At 43.4% G+C, this 22,143-nt stretch overlaps 1 protein-coding gene across 3 annotated transcripts in view; it reads right to left on the reverse strand.

Annotated features, from left to right (window-relative positions):
• The window catches only part of DGKH (diacylglycerol kinase eta), a 173,183-nt gene extending 151,447 nt beyond the window's left edge, over positions 1-21,736 (reverse strand). For all 3 annotated transcript variants that reach the window (XM_060288275.1, XM_060288274.1, XM_060288273.1), the window contains exons 1-2: positions 21,653-21,736; positions 14,455-14,679 (exon numbers count right to left, since the gene is read on the reverse strand). In XM_060288275.1, coding sequence (XP_060144258.1) covers positions 14,455-14,646 — 192 coding nt within the window. In that variant the 5' untranslated portion in view covers positions 14,647-14,679; positions 21,653-21,736. The remainder of the gene's footprint in view (positions 1-14,454; positions 14,680-21,652) is intronic.
• Positions 21,737-22,143: the final 407 nt, after the last annotated feature.

The raw sequence follows: 22,143 nt of genomic DNA on the forward strand, positions 1-22,143 counted from the left end.
TGCCCTGCTCCCAGCAAAGGAGCTCCCAGCTACTCACAAGATCCCATCTTGCCACACGTATTTAAGAACATTGCTCCAGGAATTTTCCTCTCTTTCCTGCATCATCTAATCTTCCCTCTCAACTGGATTATTCTCCTCAGACCACCAATATTCTCTTCTTTCTCCTAAAAAAAAGAATCATTTCACTATTTTAAAGAAGCCCTCACTTGAGCCCTAGGTCTCTCTCTCTACCTGTGGCTCCATGTCTCTCCTACTTCTAAAGAGTTTGTTTTAGAGGCTGCTTTTATTTTAAAGATCAAACTTGCAACTGTATTCCTTTAATAGTACTATAATAACTAGCACCTATTAAATGTTAATTATGTACCAGCCACCAGGCTAAATATGTATATTGTCTCATGAAAATCATCACAACATGTCTGTCGTCCCCCTGACCTCTCTTGGGGTCTTCCCTGCTACTTACTCCCCCCGCCGTCACTTCGCTCCAAGCCACCCTCAGCCTCCTAACATTTTTGGACTGTCTCAGGTATGTTTCCACCTCAGGGCCTTCGCATTTGCTTTTCCCTCTGCTTGTTCTGCTCTTCCTCCAGAGATCCTCCTGGCTCGCTCTCTCAAAAAAAAAAAAAAAAAAATCAGTCCAGAGACATTGTGCAAACATAACAATTGTCAAAGTGTCCCCAAGACCTTTCCAGGGGTCCATGAGGTCAACACTCCTCTCATAATTTTCCTAAAACGTATACATGTTTTTAATATTCTGCACTGCACTCATAAAACACTGCAAATATAGTTTTTAAAAACCTAGATGTAGAACCATTTTATTAGAGATATGAAGTGGAGAACCACCGAGAAACATCAGATTTTTCTTTCTAGATCAGCTAAAACCACACCACTCAATCCCCTCTTGTCAATAGCACCTGAATAAATAAATAACAACTTCAGATAACCTGAGATGCTACAATACTTTGAAAGTATTTCAGCAGACGCCCAGTTTAACAGGAGTATTGTCTGAAGTACATGCCATTTATTCAATCTTCAAAAATATTTTGGAATTTTATGCCTGGATTTAGCCATAACTAAAACTGCCTTACTTAAATCCCCTCCAGAACTGCTGCCATGAAGTTGCCGTTTAGATCGTGTCCGGACCTTACAAGGGGAGACGCTGTAAGGACACCTCTAGCATTTGTGTTATGATGTAGGGGAGTGTCTACCTCACCCCTTCGTAACCCACCCCGTGAAGACTGGCAGAACACAACACATTCTTTGGGATCTAGAAAAACGGTTTTTCCTGCTAAGATCTAGAGGGCTTTTTCATCACTGACAATAACATTTTGTAAGTGATCCTGTTGCTCTGGCTGCCATGAAGCTTGGGGCCGAATTTACAGCTTATCTTTATTCTATTTATAAAATGTAAGTATATATATATATCATATTATATATAAATATACAACATATCTTTATATATTATATAATATACATAACATATATTATAGTGTTATAAAATTATATGTTGTGTTGTGCATGTTATGTATTGTGTATAATATATAAAACATTACTATATTATACATTGTATATTATTACATTATATTATATTTTATAAAGAGAAAGAGAGAGCAGAGTCTCTGCTCTATAGACTAACCCACTAAGCTTCCTTCTGGTCCTACACTCCTAGCTACCTTTTACCTAAGCTTGATACACAGAATTGAATGTAAACCACTTCAGATATTTTCAGAGATGTGGGGAAATGATGGTATAAAATAAATTAGGCAGAGAAACAGGAAAGAGGAGGCATTCCAGGTAGACGGAATAACTCATGCAAAGACTTGGAGGTGTGACAGCACCTGCCTGACTCTGGGAACAGAGAGGGGTTTGGCGTGACTGCCCACAGGACAACAGTGGCCAGGACTGGAGACCACAGTATTGACTCTGCCTGGTACGCTCTGACACCAGATATCTGCATGGCTCATGTCACTTCATTCAGATCCCTGTTCAAATATTACCTCATCGATCAGCTCGGTGCTTTGTGACCACCTAGAGGGGTGGGGTAGGGAGGGTGGGAGGGAGGGAGATGCAAGAGGGAAGAGATATGGGAACATATGTATATGTATACCTGATTCACTTTGTTATAAAGCAGAAACTAACACACCATTGTAAAGCAATTATACTCCAATAAAGATGTTAAAATATATATATATATATATATATTACCTCATCAAAGACAGTCTTTCCTGGACCAATTCACTCAAAATACTTTACACACACTCATCTGTACACACACCGCTCCATCACTCCCTCTCCCTTTATCCTGTTTTATTTTCCTTAATTATGCTTATGAACATCTGATATATATTTCCTTACATGTTTATTAACTTCTCCCTCAATAGACTACAAGCTCTAGTAAGCAGGCTTTTTTATGTGATTTTGCCATTCTAGCAACTACAACAGTACTCAATAAATAATGATTAAATGAATAGAAAGGTAGTTTAGCATTAAACTGAGAAAGAACTAGGAAGCAATGTTAAGAAATTTAGACTTTATCCCACCAGTAATGGGTAATGACTAAGAGTTGATGCAAAATGTATTATGATCATACTTCTCTTTTATAAAGATAGCTCTGGCAGAGGAGTAGCAGAGAAGGGACCAGAGAGCAAATCCATGACAAAAATCCACATGCTAAATTATAAAGTTTAAGTGAAGGTTGGGGAAACAGCAATAGAAATGAGAAGGAAGGAATGAACTCACCACAGATACAAGCAGTAGAGAAAGGGACAGTATTATATATCATAATAGTTAAATCAGGCATCCAGCAGGTCGCCTGATGGCTGGGTGACCTTGGGCAAGTGATTTCTCTAAACCTTGGTTTCCGTGTTTCTAAAATGGGGATAATATTTGTACCTACCTACTTAGTTTTATTATGAGGATTAAGGGAGATAATCTATGAAAATACACAATTGACCAAACTTGGTGACTGCTAACTGAGCTCCACGAGGCAAGGGACTGTATCTGCTTTATACACCACTGTTTCCCCAGGCCCTGGCACTCGGCCTAGCCACAGTAGGCATTGAACGCATATTTGCTAAAAGCAAATGAATTAATGAATATTATCAGCAAAACAAAAAATCAGAGTTAACTACAAGGCAAATCCTTCCTATAAAAATAATGGAGCAAAATGTGGCCAGGGAGGCGGGGAGCTTGTGTATTTAAATCTGTTTGTGAAAATATTGAGGCTGAGACGGTTACAGGACCCACCATAGGAAATGTCTAGTAGGCAAAGGGTCCAGATCTCAGGAGAGAGCACAGGCTGGAGAAAGATGGGTGCAGCTGGTAGTCAAAGCCTAACCTGATGGATCAGATCAACCAAGGAAAAGCAAGGAGAGTGAGAATCCTAGGAAACACACACATTCAGCATTAGCAAAAGGAATCAAGGACGGAGGCTGAGAGGGAGTAAAAGCTAATGAGAAAGATAAGAGGGATTAAACCTTGAAAGCAAAAGGGGAAGGCGTGGACTTCCCTGGTGGCGCAGTGGTTGAGAGTCCGCCTGCCGATGCAGGGGACACGGGTTCGTGCCCCGGTCCGGGAGGATCCCACGTGCCGCGGAACGGCTGGGCCCGTGAGCCGTGGCCATTGAGCCTGCGCGACCGGAGCCTGTGCTCCGCAACGGGAGAGGCCACAACGGTGAGAGGCCCGCGTACCGCAAAAAAAAAAAAAAGGTGGGGGGGAAGGCGTGAGAAAAAAAAAATGGTCAACAGTGTCAAAACTGCAAGAAACACAGCTGAGTGAAAACTAAAAAGAGACCACTGGATGTTAGCAATTAGATCATTAGTGACCTTTGCAAAAGAGGTTTTCATGAAGTGTCTGGGGCAAAAGCCAGATTGTGGGGGCTGAGGAAGGGGAGAAAGGGAAGGTGTAAAGATCAGTCCAGGATAAAAGCAGACGTGGCCATGGATGCACCTAAAAGCCTACCTGGCCAATTATCTCCACTACCACCTCCAAGTGGTCGTTTGTTCTTAATAAAGTATTTTTTCCTAAGACATTTGTAGCATATCTTACTCTAGAAACAAGGTTGGACCTCATGAAAGTTATCGAGGGAGTCCATCTTCACTGCTCTGGCAGTATGGGTTTTCGTATGTCCAAAGGGCCCTGCACGGTGGCAAAGACAGTTTTCCAAATTACAAAATAATGGTCTGTAAAAATATATAGTTTTGGGCTTCCCTGGTGGCGCAGTGGTTGAGAATCTGCCTGCTAATGCAGGGGACACGGGTTCGAGCCCTGGTCTGGGAGGATCCCATATGCCACGGAGCGACTAAGCCCGTGCGCCACAACTACTGAGCCTGCGCATCTGGAGCCCGTGCTCCGCAACAAGAGAGGCCGCGATAGTGAGAGGCCCGCGCACTGCACCGCGATGAAGAGTGGCCCCCGCTTGCCACAACTAGAGAAAGCCCTCGCACAGAAACGAAGACGCAACACAGCAAAAATTAATAAATTAATTATATATATATATATAGTTTTATCAAGTCCATTAAATAGTCAACAAAGGACAGTGGTCTGTGTAGCCTACTGATTCCAGTATTGAGAAGGCACGTGTATCAGGAATAACTGCATTATCAGGATTTTATACCAGTTTTGGAAAAGAATTATAATCATCAGGGATACAAAAGCATACTGTGTATTTCCTTAATCCTCATCCCTACCCTTTGAGGTCAGAATCACTATCCCTATTTTGCAAATGAGAAATCTGAAGTTCAGAGAAATGAAGTGTCTTGGTTAAGAGTATGCTAACTGTTGTAGCAAACAATACCCAAATCTCTGGGGCTTAACACAGTAAAAGGTCCATGTCCCTTTTGTGTCACGATCCAATTTGGCCAATGAGGCTTGGGGGCAGGATCACAGAGGCTCTGCTCTATGAGTCAGGGATCCAAGCTCCTTCCACTGGATAATCGACATCCGTCTGGCACGTGAGAGAAGGGACAAAGCATGGAGAGTCCCACAAATGGCTTCAGAAGCCAAGTGACAAACATCCTGCCCACGCATATTCCAGCAGCCCAAACTCAGTTTACACAGCCCCACCTATCTGCACGCGGGAACTGAAGTCTAAAAGCGGGCCAGGAAGGACAGGGGGAACCCAGATATTGAGGGGCACAGCATTCTCTGCCACGTTAAGTAACATGGTAAAGGTCACCTAATTGCACATGGAATAGCTGAGAAGCAAACCTGACACTACCTAACTGCCCCAAGGGACCCTGCTGTCCAATGGAGTTTCTCCTTGCATTGCACTGAACCCACTCCTAATTTTAGCATTTCTCCAAAGGACAACAACAACAGATGGTTATAGTTCGTGTTTGTATTTTTTTAATCTGTCTTTTATTGCCTGTCCTGCAATTCCCCTCTACAAATCAGTGGTTTTAGTCTTCTGAGGGGCATACCTGTGGACACAAAATTTGGGGAGCCCTCTGAAGCCCATCCAGACTATGGAATGCATGAACCCCAAGCAAGGAACTCTACACGACCTTACTGTTAACCTACTTCTAGCTTTCCACCTGCTTCCCCTCCACTCCCATCCCCCCACCCCACTTCAGCCCCACAGACCGCCTCCTTGTTGTAGCTTGTTTCTTGATCTTTGCAGCCTCTGTTCCTTCTGCCTGACTTCTTTCCGCCCCCACCCCCGCCAGATGTCTGCGTAGCTCATTTCCTCAAGGTCATTGCTCAGATGTCACCTTCTCAGGAAGACCTTCCCCTTCCTACCCCATCCCCGCTCCCATTCATGCTTCTTTTCTCCATAGCACTTCTCACCTTCTAATATACTATGCACTTTACATATTTATAAGTTATAAATTCTCCCTGCATTAAAATGTGAGCCCCATGAGGGCAGGGGTTTTCATCTATTTTGGTTTTGTTTACTGCTCTATCCCCGGCACCTATGACAGTACATGGACACCATAAATACCTTTTTGAATGAATTGAGGGGCAACAAAGGAGTAGAAAAGACAAGGGGCACACAGGTAGATGCGTGATGTTGAAAATGTTCTCATTCCAAAGCTGGTTCACAGGTGTTCATTTTACCACTATGCTTCACAAACCACGGAGATAGTATATATTCATACATACATATATTATTATAACATAATTTTAAAGTACTATATGAGTTTGTACAAATAATCCCACTCAAAACAGTGTGCCTGCTCAGGTATACACCCTGGAACCCTTTCTTAATCTAAATAAAAGAGTCAGGGCTTCCCTGGTGGCGCAGTGGTTGAGAGTCCGCCTGCCGATGCAAGGGACACGGGTTCGTGCCCCAGTCCGGGAAGATCCCACATGCCGCGGAGCGGCTGGGCCCGTGAGCCATGGCCGCTGAGCCTGCGTGTCCCGAGCCTGTGCTCCGCAACGGGAGAGGTCACAACAGTGAGAGACCCGCGTACCGCAAAAAAAAAAAAAAAAGTCAGATGGAGAAAATCGGGCCCTCAAAATGTCATTTTCATTCCTTAGCCTTTTATTTAAAAATAAATTTTACTCATATTTTTTCCTCAACTATGCCTTAATAGGCCAATGGAAAAGTACTTTATATAATTCTTTTTAGCGCTATACCATGACCTTTTAAAAACAGCATCTTACCTTATAAAAGTGAAAATAACAGTTTTCTTTGAAAATCTATTTGAAGTGTTAGATACCTATAAGCATTTCTTCTAAATTAGTCCTTCTAAAGACATTTTCAAAGCGATTCCATGATTTGTCCAACAGTAATTAAAATTAATATAAATTTCAGCTGAAATTTTTTATTCCACAATTCACTTTTCAAACATACCCTCTTTAACGTCTCACTAAAAACAGAGGTTTCGATTGCAAAAAGGCATTAGGATACCTAAAACATTGGTCACAGATACGTTCACAGATTAAACAAACGAATAAAGGGCTGGGCAGGAAGGAGGAGGGAAGGGAAGGGGGAGGAGAGGGGAATTTAGGGGAGAGGAGAAGAGGCAGGAGAGGTAAGGAGACACCCGCATACATCCATACTTGTACACTGTAGATGTGAAGTTTCAAAACCCAAGAAGCTTACGGGACTTAAAAGAAGACGTTTGGAAGCCATCCACTGTTCCAAAGTCCTGCTTTTGAGTTCCAACCCTGCCATTTACTCGGCAGATGTTCAAACTTGGTCTCAGTTTTATCAGTTGTAAAATTCATATGGTTTTAAGCAACTGTTCAATGAGATCATGTACATAAAACTGCTCTGTAAACAATAAAATGCTAAGGAGAAAGGTATCTTCAAATTTCTGACATAAATGCCCCAAGCTTTATTAAAAAAAGCTTTATTATACTAAATTATAATCTGATGGTTTGAGAAAGTCCTGGTATTCAAACCACACAGTGAGAAGGTTAGAGATTCCAGCTCCACACATGATAAAGTTAATCATATTTCCTTGGTGTAAAACAAAAGGCTTAGATAACTAATAATGACCTACTGTATAGCACAGGGAACTGTACTCAGTACTCTGTAATGACCTATATGGGAAAAGAATCTAAAAAAGAGTGGATATATGTAAACGTATAACTGATTTACTTTGCTGTACAGCAGAAACTAACACAACATTGTAAATCAACTATACTCCAATAAAAATTAAAAACGAAAACAAGAGGCTAACAAGTCTTCCCAATATCCTTCTAACAAAAAGCGGGGGGAGAGGGGGAGGCAGGGAGGGGAATTATTGCCATATATATTCATTTGAAAAAAATAAGTGACAATCTAAAGTAGAAACAATGTACATTGAATCTTAAATTAAGGCCATTATCAACAATGGCTATCGACCATCTTAAGCCACTTAACCAAATCAAAAATACAAATGTGTTTCAAATAATTAAATATTCACAGAAAAAAATACTCCATACCCAACAAAATCAAACTAATTTGCCAAGGGAAAATGTAATGGGCATGGACATACAACGAACATGTTATGGTCTTTTTCAAAGGTCTATTTTTAGACATGAAACAAACTCTCTTTAATTAAAACCTTTGCTGTATACGTATTTCCTGAGCAAGTAAAACCTAACAAATCCAATATGAGTGAAACACTGTACCCTGGAAACAGTACGGAGCCCCGAGTCATTTACAACAGTAGTTTCATATAACCTTCCATCACTCTCACCACAATAGCAAACATGCAACCTTAAACTAACTGGAAGCTTTCTAAATTTAGATACCTTCAAATAATGCATCTTAAGTTATATGTAAAGGTTTAGTAAATTAGCTATTACTTCTCTTATCTTTAATAATGGGATATCATGTTTAACTTGTAATCAAAATGGAAAGAAAGCTGTTATACCATATATTAGTGTACCAAGACTCAGAGTTTCCAGTCTATATTTAGTTCACATTAAAATGGAAGCAAAGACGCAAACCAAGCTAAAAATAAAATGTTCTACAAAGATGAGGGTTTTAAATGGATTGAAATCTAGCTATTTTTGGTCCCCTAAACACTGATTGCATTTCACAGCACCTTAACTTTGTAGTGCTTTGCAAACCGTTTTCCATCACCTAGGATAGGGATCAAAAAACTACAGCCCACAAGACAAATCCATGGGCCATATATACTTCTGGCACCTGATAGTATACAGCCCACAAGTTAAGAAGGTTTTTACATGTGTCAATGGCTTTTTTAAAAACAGAATATTTTTTAACACATAAAAATATTATGAACTCAAATGTTAACATCCTTTAATAAAGTTTTATTGGAACAAATGCAGTCACATTTTACCACATATAGACATATACCACATTTCAGCTTCCTATAGGTATTTAAGTATTATCTATAGCTGCTTTTATACTACAACAGTAGAGCTGAGTAATTCCAACACAGACTGCGGCCCACAAAGCTTAAAATATTTACTACCTGGCCCTTTATAGAAAAAGTTAGCTGATTTCTGCCTAGATGAATGTTAATTATTCTAATTCAAGGTATCTTCCTGCTCATCACCTATCAAAATGTAAAAACTCTTACTTGCCTTTCACATCATGTTGAGTTTCTGAACAATAAACCTGTTAATATTACTTTATTTCTTAACAATCTTCTGGCCTTGTTTCTGTTTCCCGTCCTATCTGGATCATTACCCAATCCAATGTTTCCATGCAGAACTGTGGCTAAAAGTCTTAAATAGTATTTTTGAATCTATTCTGTTTCTGTTTTAAATACTGGATATGAATCAGCATGACCCTCTAATGGGCTGCCACCTACAACCTGAAAAACACTGAGCAAGTCTTCCCTAATCTACTCTATCGAAGGTTTATGGTGAAAAATAATGTTTTAATCGCACAAATTGTATCTCATAAAGCAGTGAAAAATACAAATCAATATTTCCATATTGATTATACCTTACCATAAAGATATAAGAGTTTATTTATACATCCTTTGTGTTAAAGTAAAACCAAGGTACCAACTGAAGAATGTGGTGGTTATCCTTTTAATGGGCTGAAAGAGAGGTCCTAATCCAGATACAATGTTGCAAAGTTCTGAATATCTTTCCAGTGTTTAGGTATGTTTTACCTAAATTTAGAGACCCATTTATGGACATTAAAATTAACTGTAAGAAGACATAAATGTCAAAAAAATAAATGCGCGCATAATAAACCAAATTAGGAAATAGTTTTGACACATGAAGCTTCAAGACCTTAACCAAGATGAGTCAGTGTGAAAAAAAGTCATTGAGATGGCTCCACTTGTTTACACTGTTTGGCTTATGACAGTTGAACAGTCCTAGTCTATAAGCCTGACCAATGTTCCTCCAGCCACTTGCTGCAAAATGAAAGACTACAGTATTCATGGGCCAACAAAAAGCAAACCGACTGTCCTTCACACGCATGTTCAAAACCAAGCTGGTCTGAGGTTGTATCGGTGCTGTTTCAGAATGTCTCACTCCCAGCAAACACCTGTGAAATTCTCTACAATAGTAAATCTGAATGCAAAATCAAGCTTCTCCTTGAAACAAGACTAAGAATTTAGGGATAACAGCCAAGGGTAAAGAGAGAGGAAGAGATTTGATGAGTTACAGCTCCCTTTGGCTTCCCCACATCAGCACTATTTAAACTTTTGTATATAAGTGATTTTTTTTTCCTTTGGGGAAATCGAGGCACCCATAAAATTATCTAGCGTTTAGCACCTGGGTAGCTAGATGAGACTACCTGAAATTCCATTTAGCTAATACAGAGAAAGGAAAAAAGTGAAAAACAGAGAAAGAGAAAAATAGTAGAGATGACAGCAAGGCAAAGAAACAGGAGGAAAAAATGGGAAATGAAAACGGGAACAAAGAGCATACAATATGAGGATGTGACAAGGGTACTAAAATGTACATGAGCATTTTATTAAACCACACTAATTTAAAAGGCATGCCAGTCTTATTTATTCTTTATTTAAAAAGTACATCGTGGGCTTCCCTGGTGGCGCAGCGGTTGAGAGCCCGCCTGCCGATGCAGGGGACACGGGTTCATGCACCCGTCCGGGAGGATCCCACAGGCCGCGGAGCGGCTGGGCCTGTGAGCCATGGCCGCTGAGCCTGCGCGTCCGGAGCCTGCGCTCCGCAGCGGGAGAGGCCACAACGGTGAGAGGCCTGCGTACCGCAAAAAAAAAAAAAAAAGTACATCGTATCCACTGCAAAAAAGCTGAGATTAGTGTTGTCTTAAAATAGCCCATATTTCCTTTCATAGACAGCTGGTTAATTAAATGATGACATAACATGCAGGTTAAACCGTATGAAATTTCCCATGTTGGACCATTTTTAACAGCTTTATGGAGGTATAACAGACAAGTAAGATTGTGTATACTTAAAGTACACAATGTGATGATTTGATAGACATATACATTGTGGAATGATTACCACAATTAAGTTAATTAATATATCTATCACCTCACAGCTAAGAGTGTGTGTGTGTGTGTGTGTGTGTGGTGGGAATACTTTGCTATTCTCTTAGCAAATCTCAAGTACACAATACACAAGTTAGTATTATTAACTACAGTCACTATGCTGTACATTAAATCCCCAGAACATATTCATCTTATAATTGAAAGTGTGTACTTCTCCCCATTTTCCCCACCTCCCGGCCCTACTCTCTATCATTTTGACCTACTGACAGAGCAACTTCACTTAGCTCAACCTAATATAATGGAATACTTTGCCATCATTACAAAGAATGAGGTAGTCATAGTCAAGCATTAGAGAAATGATCTCCATGTTTCAAACAAACGAGATGCAGAATGTGTAGAGAATGTTCTCATTAGTATTTTTTAAATACTACATATTTACACACACACACACACACACACACACACACACATATATCCTTGTATGTGCATAGAAATTTTCTGGAAACACACCAAGAAAATGTCAACAATTGCCTCTGAGACAGAGACTATGTGGTCTAACGTGGGAGGAAGATTACTTTTCACTGGATACTCTACCATCACCAATATCCTCTCACACTGTCTGAACGTCTTACTGTATGTACTCGTTACTTTTTCAATTAAGAAAAGTCTGGATACCTTCCAAATGCCACAATTAACTTAAGGTTCTTCACTAACACTCAAATTATTTAAAACATTAACCAGCATTCACAAAAAGGAACACTTCACTTCACTTCACTTCAAATAAGGTAATTACTTAAGTTACTGGCTGTTTTTCACTCCAGACCTAAACTAGACACCAAACAGTTTTATGATCCTAAGGATCTTAAAGGACACTAAAATAAGTACTGCATTTTAACAATAATACCCATATATATGAAGCATTATATGTATGTATGTAATATATACACACAGTCATTCATTTAAGAAATACTTACGACCTCTATGCACAACTCACTCTGCTGTAGGCCCTTTGTATGTCTGTATATAAGTGCTTTCCAAAGAGAGAGCATATATGTGCAGACATATGTAAGCACATGGATATGTACGTGTAAATACGTGTGCGTGTGCCACAAACACCACCCCAGGCTGCTACATAACCAGGGCAGAAGATACCATTAGTAATCACAACTTGTGACACCTAGTGGTCCCTTGGTTTATCTTCAGGATATACAAGCTCCTGCTGTCTTAAATATGACTGAGCCTTGGGCTAATCTCAGGGCCTCCTTCTCCTCCAGTCTCCTCCATCTTACACACCTGTGGAAGGGATCAAGCGTGTCTGTCCTTTTCTAAAGATCTTTTCCCTTAACTCTCATCTGGATCATAACTGAAGACTGGAAACCAACAGTTAAATTTAGCAGTTCCCATTCTATGAATTCTGTCCACTGTCCTGCCCTCAACCCTGAGAATCAGTACCTGTGGTTAAGAGATGTAACTGATGAAATCTGTAGAAGAGATGAACAGTCTGGATTGGGGGGTTGGGACAGGCAGGGAGGACAAGGCCCACCAGTTTCAGCCAGTTTAGGCCCTGATTTCATGTGTCCATATATGATAATGTTGATGAACTTGTATGCACTTCTATAAGCTAGTATAAAAGATAGAACTTCTGAAATTCAATAAATACATCTTAGAAATTTAAGGAACGTTTCATTTAATGATCACTAATTATCCCTAATCATGGCAAAACATTATGTGCTAAATATTTTTGTGAGAAAGTTAAATGGAAAACCAAGAATAAACATGCTTTCTGAATTTACTCTTAGTCTCGATATAGATGCTTTACCCCAAACCATAGATAATATCAAATTTAAAGAGTATAGTCGTAGCTATCATCATGAGTTCAAGAACCCTTCAAATTTTAGTGGTACTCCCAACAAATTTGTTGTTTGACTTTACTCAATTCAAATTAGAGTTATCTCTAAATTTTCTTCCAAACAGTATAAATTTACTGGTCAATCTTGATGTAAGTATACATGGAATTTTTACCATTTCAGTTGAATGTATAAAAATACCATTTTTTTAAAACCTGCCATTTTGCCCATTATTAACACAGTTTTGGGAACTTTTTTTTTTTAACTAAGATTTCAAATGTTAAAGGTACTCTCTGTTAGGAAAGTCCCTATTTTGTTTAGCCTTAATCTTCTAAAAATACATTAAACTCCATATCCTTAATTTATCAAAATTATATTAAATTAAAAATGTCACCGTTAAAAGGAGGTTACAAGATGTGCACTTAAAAATGAAGCATCTTTGGGATTCCCTGGTGGCGCAGTGGTTGAGAATCTGTCTGCCTATGCAGGAGACACGGGTTCGTGCCCTGGTCTGGGAAGATCCCACATGCCGCAGAGCGGCTAGGCCCGCGAGCCATGGCCGCTGAGCCTGTGCGTCCGGAGCCTGCGCTCCGCAGTGGGAGAGGCCACAACAGCGAGAGGCCCGTGTACCAAAAAAAAAAAGAAGCATCTTTGACTCTTCCCTAAGTGCAGCTTGTTAGCAGTTGTGTGTGTGCTTACACATATTTATTTTAGAAAATAAGGAGGCAGGTGCAAACATGAATCCACAGACATATAATAAAAGTTCTATTTTCATACATGGGTCCATTAACCTTAGAAAACAAATTCTCATAAAAATAGGTATAGAATGAATTAACTTCTGCAAATTTATTCTTAAAGAGCACACATATCCAATGATTTTATTGGTTCCCTTTTCAAATTCCTCGTTAAAGTCCCCCCGTGATAACTGACTCTCAGAGTGATGATTTCTACAGTATGATGAAAATTAGAGTGTATAAATAATCCTTCAGTCAGTCGTAAGCATTTGCTATATATACATATAAAATCAAATTAAAACTCTCAACTTTGAGCCCTCACAGGTCAACAGTACCTGCTACATAAAGAGTAGCACAGCATGCTTATCTCCACGTGACACAAAGCAGTTACTTTTCATTATTAAAATTAACCATGGGTGTGTCGATAAGATAAGAACACTGCACTTAGCGGGAACCTAACTCGAGGTCTGTTGTTTGTGCCGCGTTAGGGTGCGGTTAACCGCGAGCATCATTTACCAAAGGGCAGCAAAGGGGCACAGGGACTGGCAGGTGTCACCTCCCCATCCACCCTCTCAGAGTGGGCCAGGGAGAGGCAGGCTGCTGCCCACGGGAAGGGAAGGTGGCGAAGTTCACTGCAGCTCTGGCTGGTCAGCCTGCACTTCGCTCCCTGCGCAACGCACTCTACCGAACCACTGCACGGCAGGTAGTACCAAAAATGAAACACTCCTTTTTAGATCCCTGAGTGGGAACTCTAAAACAGCGCTTCCGCTTTTTCCCACGCTCCCTGGTTCCTTTCTCCTCCGCCCCTGCCCACCCATCTCCCCCGGAACCCACCCTGGAGGCCCCAGCGCGCCGGCCGGGAATCCCTTTCTGCCGCGCGCCGTCCGGCTCCCCCAGGCCCCGCCTCCGGGCCCAGGCCCCGCCCTCACCTCGGCTCCACACTTTCCCGGGATCGCCCTGCGCCCCAGGCGCCCACTCTCCTCTTCCCCGCCCAGCCGCCTCCCGTCTTCCACGCTCCCCTTGGGCCCGCCTCACCTTGGTCCGGATCTGCCCCGAAGTGGACACTTTGCGGATCAGTTTCTGGGGTCCCTCTTGCTCCGCTTCGCTGTCGGACGAATCCTCTCCGGGCCCGGCCGAGGCAGTGGCGGGGGCTACCGCAGCGCCGGCCGCGGCGGCCGCTCCTCCCGCGGCGCCCGAAGGGTGGTGCTGGCCGCCGGCCCCCGCCATCCTCTCCGACTCCTGCGGGGACACAGCACCGCCCTGCGGGGGCGGCGGCGGTGGTCAGTAGGTGTGCTCTGCTCGAGCCGGGCCCGGAGCCCCGCGCCGAGGCGCCGCCGCCATCTTCCCCTCCCCCAGCCGGCCCCGCGGGGGAAGGGTCGCCGGGGACCAGACGCCTCCCGCGGCCGGGGCCCTCCAGGATCCCGCGCTCCGCTCCCGCCTGAGTGGCGACCGCGGTGGGGCGCAGGGGACACGGACCCAGGCCCAATGGGACGGCAGCGCACCCAGCCTCGGGATGTTACAGGGTTCCTGACCCGGAATACAACCGGCGCGGGTAGAGAGGATGGGAGCGACAGAGGGATTGGGACAACCTCCCACTTCCCCTAGGGTCTGGGGTCCCCAGGACGGACGGGAGGGCGGGGGAGACGCGAAGCCTCCGCAGCCCATCCCCGCAGGCCCGGCAGTAGCGAGGCTCCCTCCCTCGGTTCCCGGGCAGCAGCGGCAAGAACGGCCCCGGGAGTAGAAAGGGAACCTAGCTTCCTCCCGGCTCCCCTGGGTGCTCCCGCCACCTCCTGGACCCAGAATCTCTCCAGAGACACTTGGGCCTCGCCGCACAGTTCCCACGAGTAAAAGTCCCCTCCGGCCCCGAGGTGGATGGGCGCTGCCCCCTTTGTCTCCGGACCCCGGAGCCCTTCTCGGCTGACCCGTACCTCTCCCGCCTCCGCCTAGGGGTTCGGGTCCTTTCAGCTCTCCCGACCGTGGCCTTTAGTTTCTGGCCCACCCCCACTCCCATCCGGCGCACACGGAAGAGAAGAGCATTTTCCGGGAGGTTCCACTCGGCTCTGAGAACTTTTGGTTCAGAAAGAGCGATCCCTTTGGCTAAAAGGAAACTGGCCAGGGCGTGGAGAGACAAGCAAGTACCCGCAGCCCGAGACGACAGAATGCAAAATAAATATCTAAGCTGAAGCGCTAACCGAGACTGCCTGGAAGAAAACAATGCACTGGAGCTGTGTGAACACCAGTGCCCGAGCACGAAAACATTGGAAGTCCTGGGAGAGCCACTCCCTAACCCGGACTAGAGCAGGAGGAAATGGGATCAACAGGCGGCAGGCACCGCTCACAGCTCGTCCCCCGCGAGCGGGCTGAGCGGACACTTGGGAATAGCAGCCTCGCGGTGCGTTGTGCACGCCCCGTGCCAAAGAACCCTTGTAGGTGTGGGAGGGCTTCCGAGAGAAGAGACTAAAATGACAGATTCCTCTTGTCGTCCACAGGGAATTCCAAACTGGTGTTAGCTATGTTTTTAAGTAGGGCAAAAAGTCCCTGCCAGATTATGCAGTCTCTTCACACTTAAGGAAAGCATTCAGTCTCTTTAGCGTGTTCGTGCCCTTCAGGGTTCATTCGAATTTTTTCAACTGACATGACCTTTGAGGGTCCTCCAGACTAAGGGAGGGATGTTTTAGTTTGGGATTTTTGTTGTTGTTGTTTGTTTTTAGTTTCAGTCTTACTCTCAATAATTTGCTGTGACAGAACTAACAGTTCTAAGAGATTTTAAGAAGCAATATGCAATCCTAATACCACTGTCTATCCACACGGTAGATTAAATTGACTGAAATGTAAAATGTGCTGATTAGTTTGAATGTGCAAAGACAGGAGATTGCTGCCAGGTAATACTAATTGATAAAGGCTACTTCTCCAGCCTCAGTTGTCTTCTTTAGGAAGGGAAGGAGGTGGGAAAATAAACTTTAAGAGCTCTTATGGCTCTGTAAAAATGCAATTCTATATCTACAAAGAACGTACTGCTGAGAAGGGAATTCTTTCAGAGAAAAAAAAAAAATCAAAATAATGGCCTTTATCCCAACCCAACTGTTTGGTCACTGACAAGTCCAATGGTCTGACAATGTAAATAAGAGCGCCTAGTAAAGGGCCTTTTGAAAGACTAAACCTAGTTCAGACCTCTCTTTTAATGTAAAGAACCTGAGGCCCAAAGTCACAAGCGGGACCAAAGTCAAAATCATGTGTCTTATTCTAATGTTCTATTCACCTTACCACATCATACAACAAAAGTTAGTCAATTATAATATGTTTCTGTTCACACTTTAGGCTTTAAAATTTTATATAAGTAACATTTTCCAGAAGCCAGGCAAAGAGTGATTAAAGGAAAAGGCATTGTTTAATGTCCATGCCTATTCTGTGATCTTAAAAAGAAGACTGAATACACTTCTCACTCTGATTCAAACACTGATCGCTTAAAAATATTAAAATAGCTTCCCGTGCAAAAGCTCGGCAATTAATGCTTCAAAGTAAAGGTATTCGTTACTTCATAAAAAATTAACCTCAGTTATCCCTGCTCTTCAAAGACTCCTGTAACAAGTTCTAAAATTTGGTTGTGACTTTGAAAGCACAGCCAGTCTTAGCCTGCTCGTGCTAAATAAGTGATCCCTGCTCTACAATTTCCCTAGCACATACTCAGAGTGAAATACTGTGTAAGCAAGTGAAGGAATGTTGCATCATTTCCCACAAAAGGCAGCTCGTGAAAAATCCCTCTTTTCTTCAATCATCTCTTCTGAGGAACTGTTTCAAATAATCCCAGATTTAAAGTAGCTGACCCACTAGCAACTTTGCAGGTTTTATCTGCAAAATTTCCAGAATCAATATTTAAGCTGTATATTGTATACTTACAATGCACTTCGCTTCCCTTAAAAATATAATAGCAATGTCAAGAGCTCAATATTTGCAACCATTTTAATGTACCTCAAAATAGCAACTAAAACAAATTTCAAATATGTGGCATATTACATTATTTCTTTAATTTACAAGATTTCCTTGAATTTTTCCTTACTTGGCGTTTTCAGATTTTCAAATAATTTCTTAGATGTGTCTTACATATTTATTATTACTTTGAAATCTTTGTTTGGAACACAACATATCACAAACACACTATTACAAACTTGGACATAAGCCACATAGACACTACATTCAAAAAGAAATGGAAATAGAAGCTACCACTAAATTAGGTTTAGGTTTCTACTTAATAGGGCTTTCTGTCCCATTTAAAAAAAAAAAAAAACTATTATATTGAAGATGTATAAGTTAGAGCCAATTCTCATTCTGATACCAACTTTATGAATATTAACATTAATATCTATAGAGATTTTTTGAATTACATTCTTATTGATCACTACTCATAACAAGAGGTTTAATATCCATTTGCAACTTTTAAATCTCATGTTCTATGGTTTTACATTAAATATTATATCAAACATAAATAAGTCTACATTTATATTCTGAAGAACCCAAGTACATAGGCACTTTAAAAAGAGTTAGGTTCTAGGACTCAAGTTTCTAATCAATGGGAACCATGCAAAGAACACTGCAGGTTGAACAGGTACAGACCTGCTTTCATTCAAACTTTAAAACTACTTCCGTAATACACTATTCCACATTTAGAATTTAACATTCAAAACTTCATTAAAATTTCCTTAGTTGTTACCTCAACGAAAAAGATTTCAAAATTAATTGTGATATCAACTCCATGTACATATGCTCATCACTGTACCTAAGGCAAAAAACCTTTGGCCGTCTAGACTTAATACATAAATATACTTGTAAACACTCAGTTATGTTTTGGCCCTTTTTCCTTTGAAACTCTTCCCTTCCTAATTTTTCAGTAGTTCTGAATAGTTTCACCAGAGCCAACTACATAAAAATCATTTGGATATAAAAATAAATTTTAACAAGTCAAAGGTACTCTAGTGTCCCTGCACTGTTTAAGAACTACTTTGTAAATGCTCCCACACTCTTCTAAGTTCTGGCTAGAATTCTAACTATCCATTTTCCCCCAGGATATTATCTACAAGTAAGGGCTGCTTGGCTAAATATCTTCCTACCCACCTATTTCCAAAGTATTTTTTAATTAATTAGAAATTTAGGTAATGTCTCTGTTTCCACTGATTTCATTACATTCCAGACCTAGCATTAAAGAAAATACACAGACACCTGAATGCTAACATTTATCTTCTTGTAGGCCCAGTGCCCTAGGTGGAGTAATGATAAGGCTAACAGTTTATTTAAATGCCCTCACTTAACTAAATAACTTCATTTCATCTCCATGTACAGAAAAGTCACGATGGCCAGCAGCTGCTTCTCAGCTCCAGACATGGGTGCATTTCAAGTTAGACTTGCCGTTCTCTTTATTATTACTCAGCATCGATTCCTGATAACTATGTTTACTCTTCTGTCAGAATAGTTCTATGTAGAATCACATCATTTTGGGGTCCGGCAAAAAAGGATAAGGAAAGTAAATCCTTACATGTATGCTGGCATATACAGTAAGGGATAATGCAACAGGATCTGTGTGCTGTGAATACTGCCTGTTCAATATTGAATACTCCTTTTCATAAATGTAAATGAGTATACTTTTAAAGTATTAAAATTGCCTATATTTGAATTTAAAAAACAGATTTTAAATGACAGCAAAATAGAGTCCAGATCAAAGCAGATGTTCTTAACCCAAGGTCTTTGAGGGTCCACAGATTTGGTTTTGGGAATTCTGTGATTCCCTTGAAATGTTATTAAATTTTTATATGTGTGTTGCATGCGTACATTTTGGGGAGAAAGAGAGTTCATAGTTTTGATTAGATTCTTAAAGGGATCACTGATCCAAGAAAAGTTCAAGAATCCCTGATTTTGATGAAATTTGTTTTGAAAGGAAAACTGTCCTTCAACATACTTAGATTAAGTTGGTATTTCCCCACTTAGCTCCACACGTCTGAAATAATTAACATTTAAATACTCTATTTCCCCTAATTTACCCCTTCTTTTTTCTTGTATACGCCACTTTTCAGTAATTTGGATAACTTTTCTAAGAAATTAAGTGAGAATCCCCTTTATTAGTTCTTAGACTTTGTGTCAGACATAGCTGGCCACAGGGTTTCAAATAAAATCACTTTGTCAAAAGTATCATTTTATACCACACATGAGATCTCTGAAGATTTTTTTTTTGGACTCTCTGAATGTAAACTATTAATATGTATGAAACAAGACATTCTGTCTACTCAGAATGAACACTCTGTGAGGATTTAAGGATTTGTGCCTGTGCTGTCAGCTCCAACAGTCCTGGAACATAGTAGGTGCTGTACAAAATACCTGTTGAGTAAATAAAAAGGCTTTCAGTGTTTAAAGAAAATAAACCTAATTTTTTTAGGAGAATTCTGCAGCTGGACAAAGTGTCACAATTCATTCACGTATTTCTGTTCGGGCTCTAGCTTCAAAGGCTAATAAATGAACATTTTCATTTTCGTCACTATAAGTAAAGCAAAAATGAAAGTCTTCCTCTGTTTTTCTAGGCACAAAGTAGTTGAGGCATCAGCATCCTAAAGTATTTTTCATTGTGATTGGTGTTGGCTTAAAGTATGCAAGTTCAAAAAAGACTTCACATAGGAGAGTTTAAAAGTAAAAAAGTTACAAAACCAGGTCACTGAATTTAGTTCTCAGTGATCTTTGATTTAAACTCCAAAACTGAATTGTTTTTAGTTTCAAGAATAATTTAATCCCCAGGCATAACCACAATAGAAGAAATACGAGTAGATTGGCAACCTAACAACATGTTCAGATTTACAAAAGCAAAGACAGCTGCAGATACAGATGGATCAGAGTTGAAGGAGCTGGGAGTGTACATATTAGAAAAAAAAAAAAAAAGGATAACCAAGCCTAGCACCTGACCTAGAAGCTCTCAACAGGCAGGGGGCCAGCCTGAGCAGATAACGCAGAGTCCCTGGGAAAAGAGCATCCGAACATGTTGAACAAAATACTGATGAGGCCAGAAATTTCGGACGAGGCTTTTCAAATAGGTTCAAGAATTTCAACCAAGGCGGAGTAGCAAACATCGAGGCAGGACGTAGAGAGCCAAAATTCGATGCCAGGGAAAAGGCAGCCCACACAGGATTACAGAGCTCTGAGCGAGACGGGGGTTTCGGGGTAGAATCACTGGAGAGATGCGAGGTGATTCTGACTGAGTTGGAAGAAAGAAGTTGGAGTTTGAGGGACCAAATCCGAAGCCCCCCGGGCTCCTGATCCTTATCCTCGCACACACAATGCACATGCACACGCACACGTTACTCTGGCCCCTAAAATTACCCGACCTCTGCGTTGTATGGGCAGGGAAAATCCTCGTCGAAATCGAGGTCAGCTTCCCGCTTCATCCCTGGCAAACCCCTTGACCCCTAGAAAAGCCCGGGGCTTTAGCGGCGAACACGAGGCGGAGGCGTGGTTCTGGGCTTCAAGCCGCGATCCGCCTAGCCAGCGCGTATCTCTAGGAACCTGCGCGCCCAGGTGACGGCCCAGGGCGCGGTCTCGGGAGGGAAAACCGGTTTCCTCCGAGCCATGAACGCGGACCCACAGAGTGGGTTTCTCCTTTCCCCCTCCCTACCCACCCTCCTCGCTCTAAAATCAAGTAAAAAGTTGAGAAGTCGATGAAGCACGGAAACAGTCCTCCGAGGGCCGTGGTCAGAGGATCGCCGGCGGCCCCTCGAGGAGAGTCTCGGCTGGCCGGACAAAGGCGCTCCGGGAGGCGCGCGAGGAGGAGCCCGGGCGGCGGAGGAAGCGCTGTCCCGGCTGGGAAGCAGCTGGGGACCTCATCCCGGGCCATTTCCTGAACGGAACCCGGCCCGGGCGGAGGCGGGGGTGGGGAACAGAGGAGAAGTGGGAGGGGGTGGGCGCGGGCGCTGTACCCACCGGTTCCTCCCAGGCCGGGCTGCGGGCGCCGGGCGCGGGGCGCACGTGCTGCGGCTCCATCGCGCCGGCCCGCGCCCGCCGGCCGCCCGAGCGCGCAGACCCGGGCCCCCGCCGCCGCCGCCGCCGCCGCCGGGGCCGCTGGATGCGCTTCCCTCGCCGCGGTCCTCACGGCCGCTGCCGCCGCCGCCCCGGCTCCCGCCCGGGGCCAGCCACCGGCCCTCCCGCCGTCTCCGGCTTCCGCCGCGCTGCGCTCTCCCGCCCCCGCGCCGGTCCCTTCCTCCACCTCCACCTCTTCCTCCTCCTCCTCGGTCCAGCTCCGAGCGGTCCGCTCCCCGCCGCCGCCGCCGCTGCCGCCGCCGCCGCCGCCGCCGCCGCAGCCACCACCACCGCCTCCCACGGCCACAGAATCCGCCCCTCGCTCCTTCCTCCGCCCCCGGCTCCCTCCCCTTTTCCTCTCCGCTTCCCGCCCCTCCTCCCCGCCGCTCCCTCCTCCCGGCGGGCGGCCCGGGACGCACGTGACCCCCCTGTCAGGCCTTATAAGGCGCGGAACCGAAAGCGGCCGCCGGGTGGTCAGGGGCACCGGGCGGCAGTGGGGATAGGAGAGGCCTCCCCCGGGGACCGACGCCGAGCCGCAGCCGGGCGCTCGGGGAGCGGCGGGGAAAGCCCGGGCTGGGCCGGCCGATGCGCTGGCGACGGGAACGGCGGTGGCTGCGAGTCCCGGGAGACGCCTCCAGCGCCCCTCTCCCCGAGTCTCCCTCTCCCGGTGTCTGCAGC

Source organism: Globicephala melas, chromosome 18 (assembly GCF_963455315.2).
Source record: "Globicephala melas chromosome 18, mGloMel1.2, whole genome shotgun sequence".
NCBI classification, from domain to species: Eukaryota; Metazoa; Chordata; class Mammalia; order Artiodactyla; family Delphinidae; genus Globicephala; species Globicephala melas.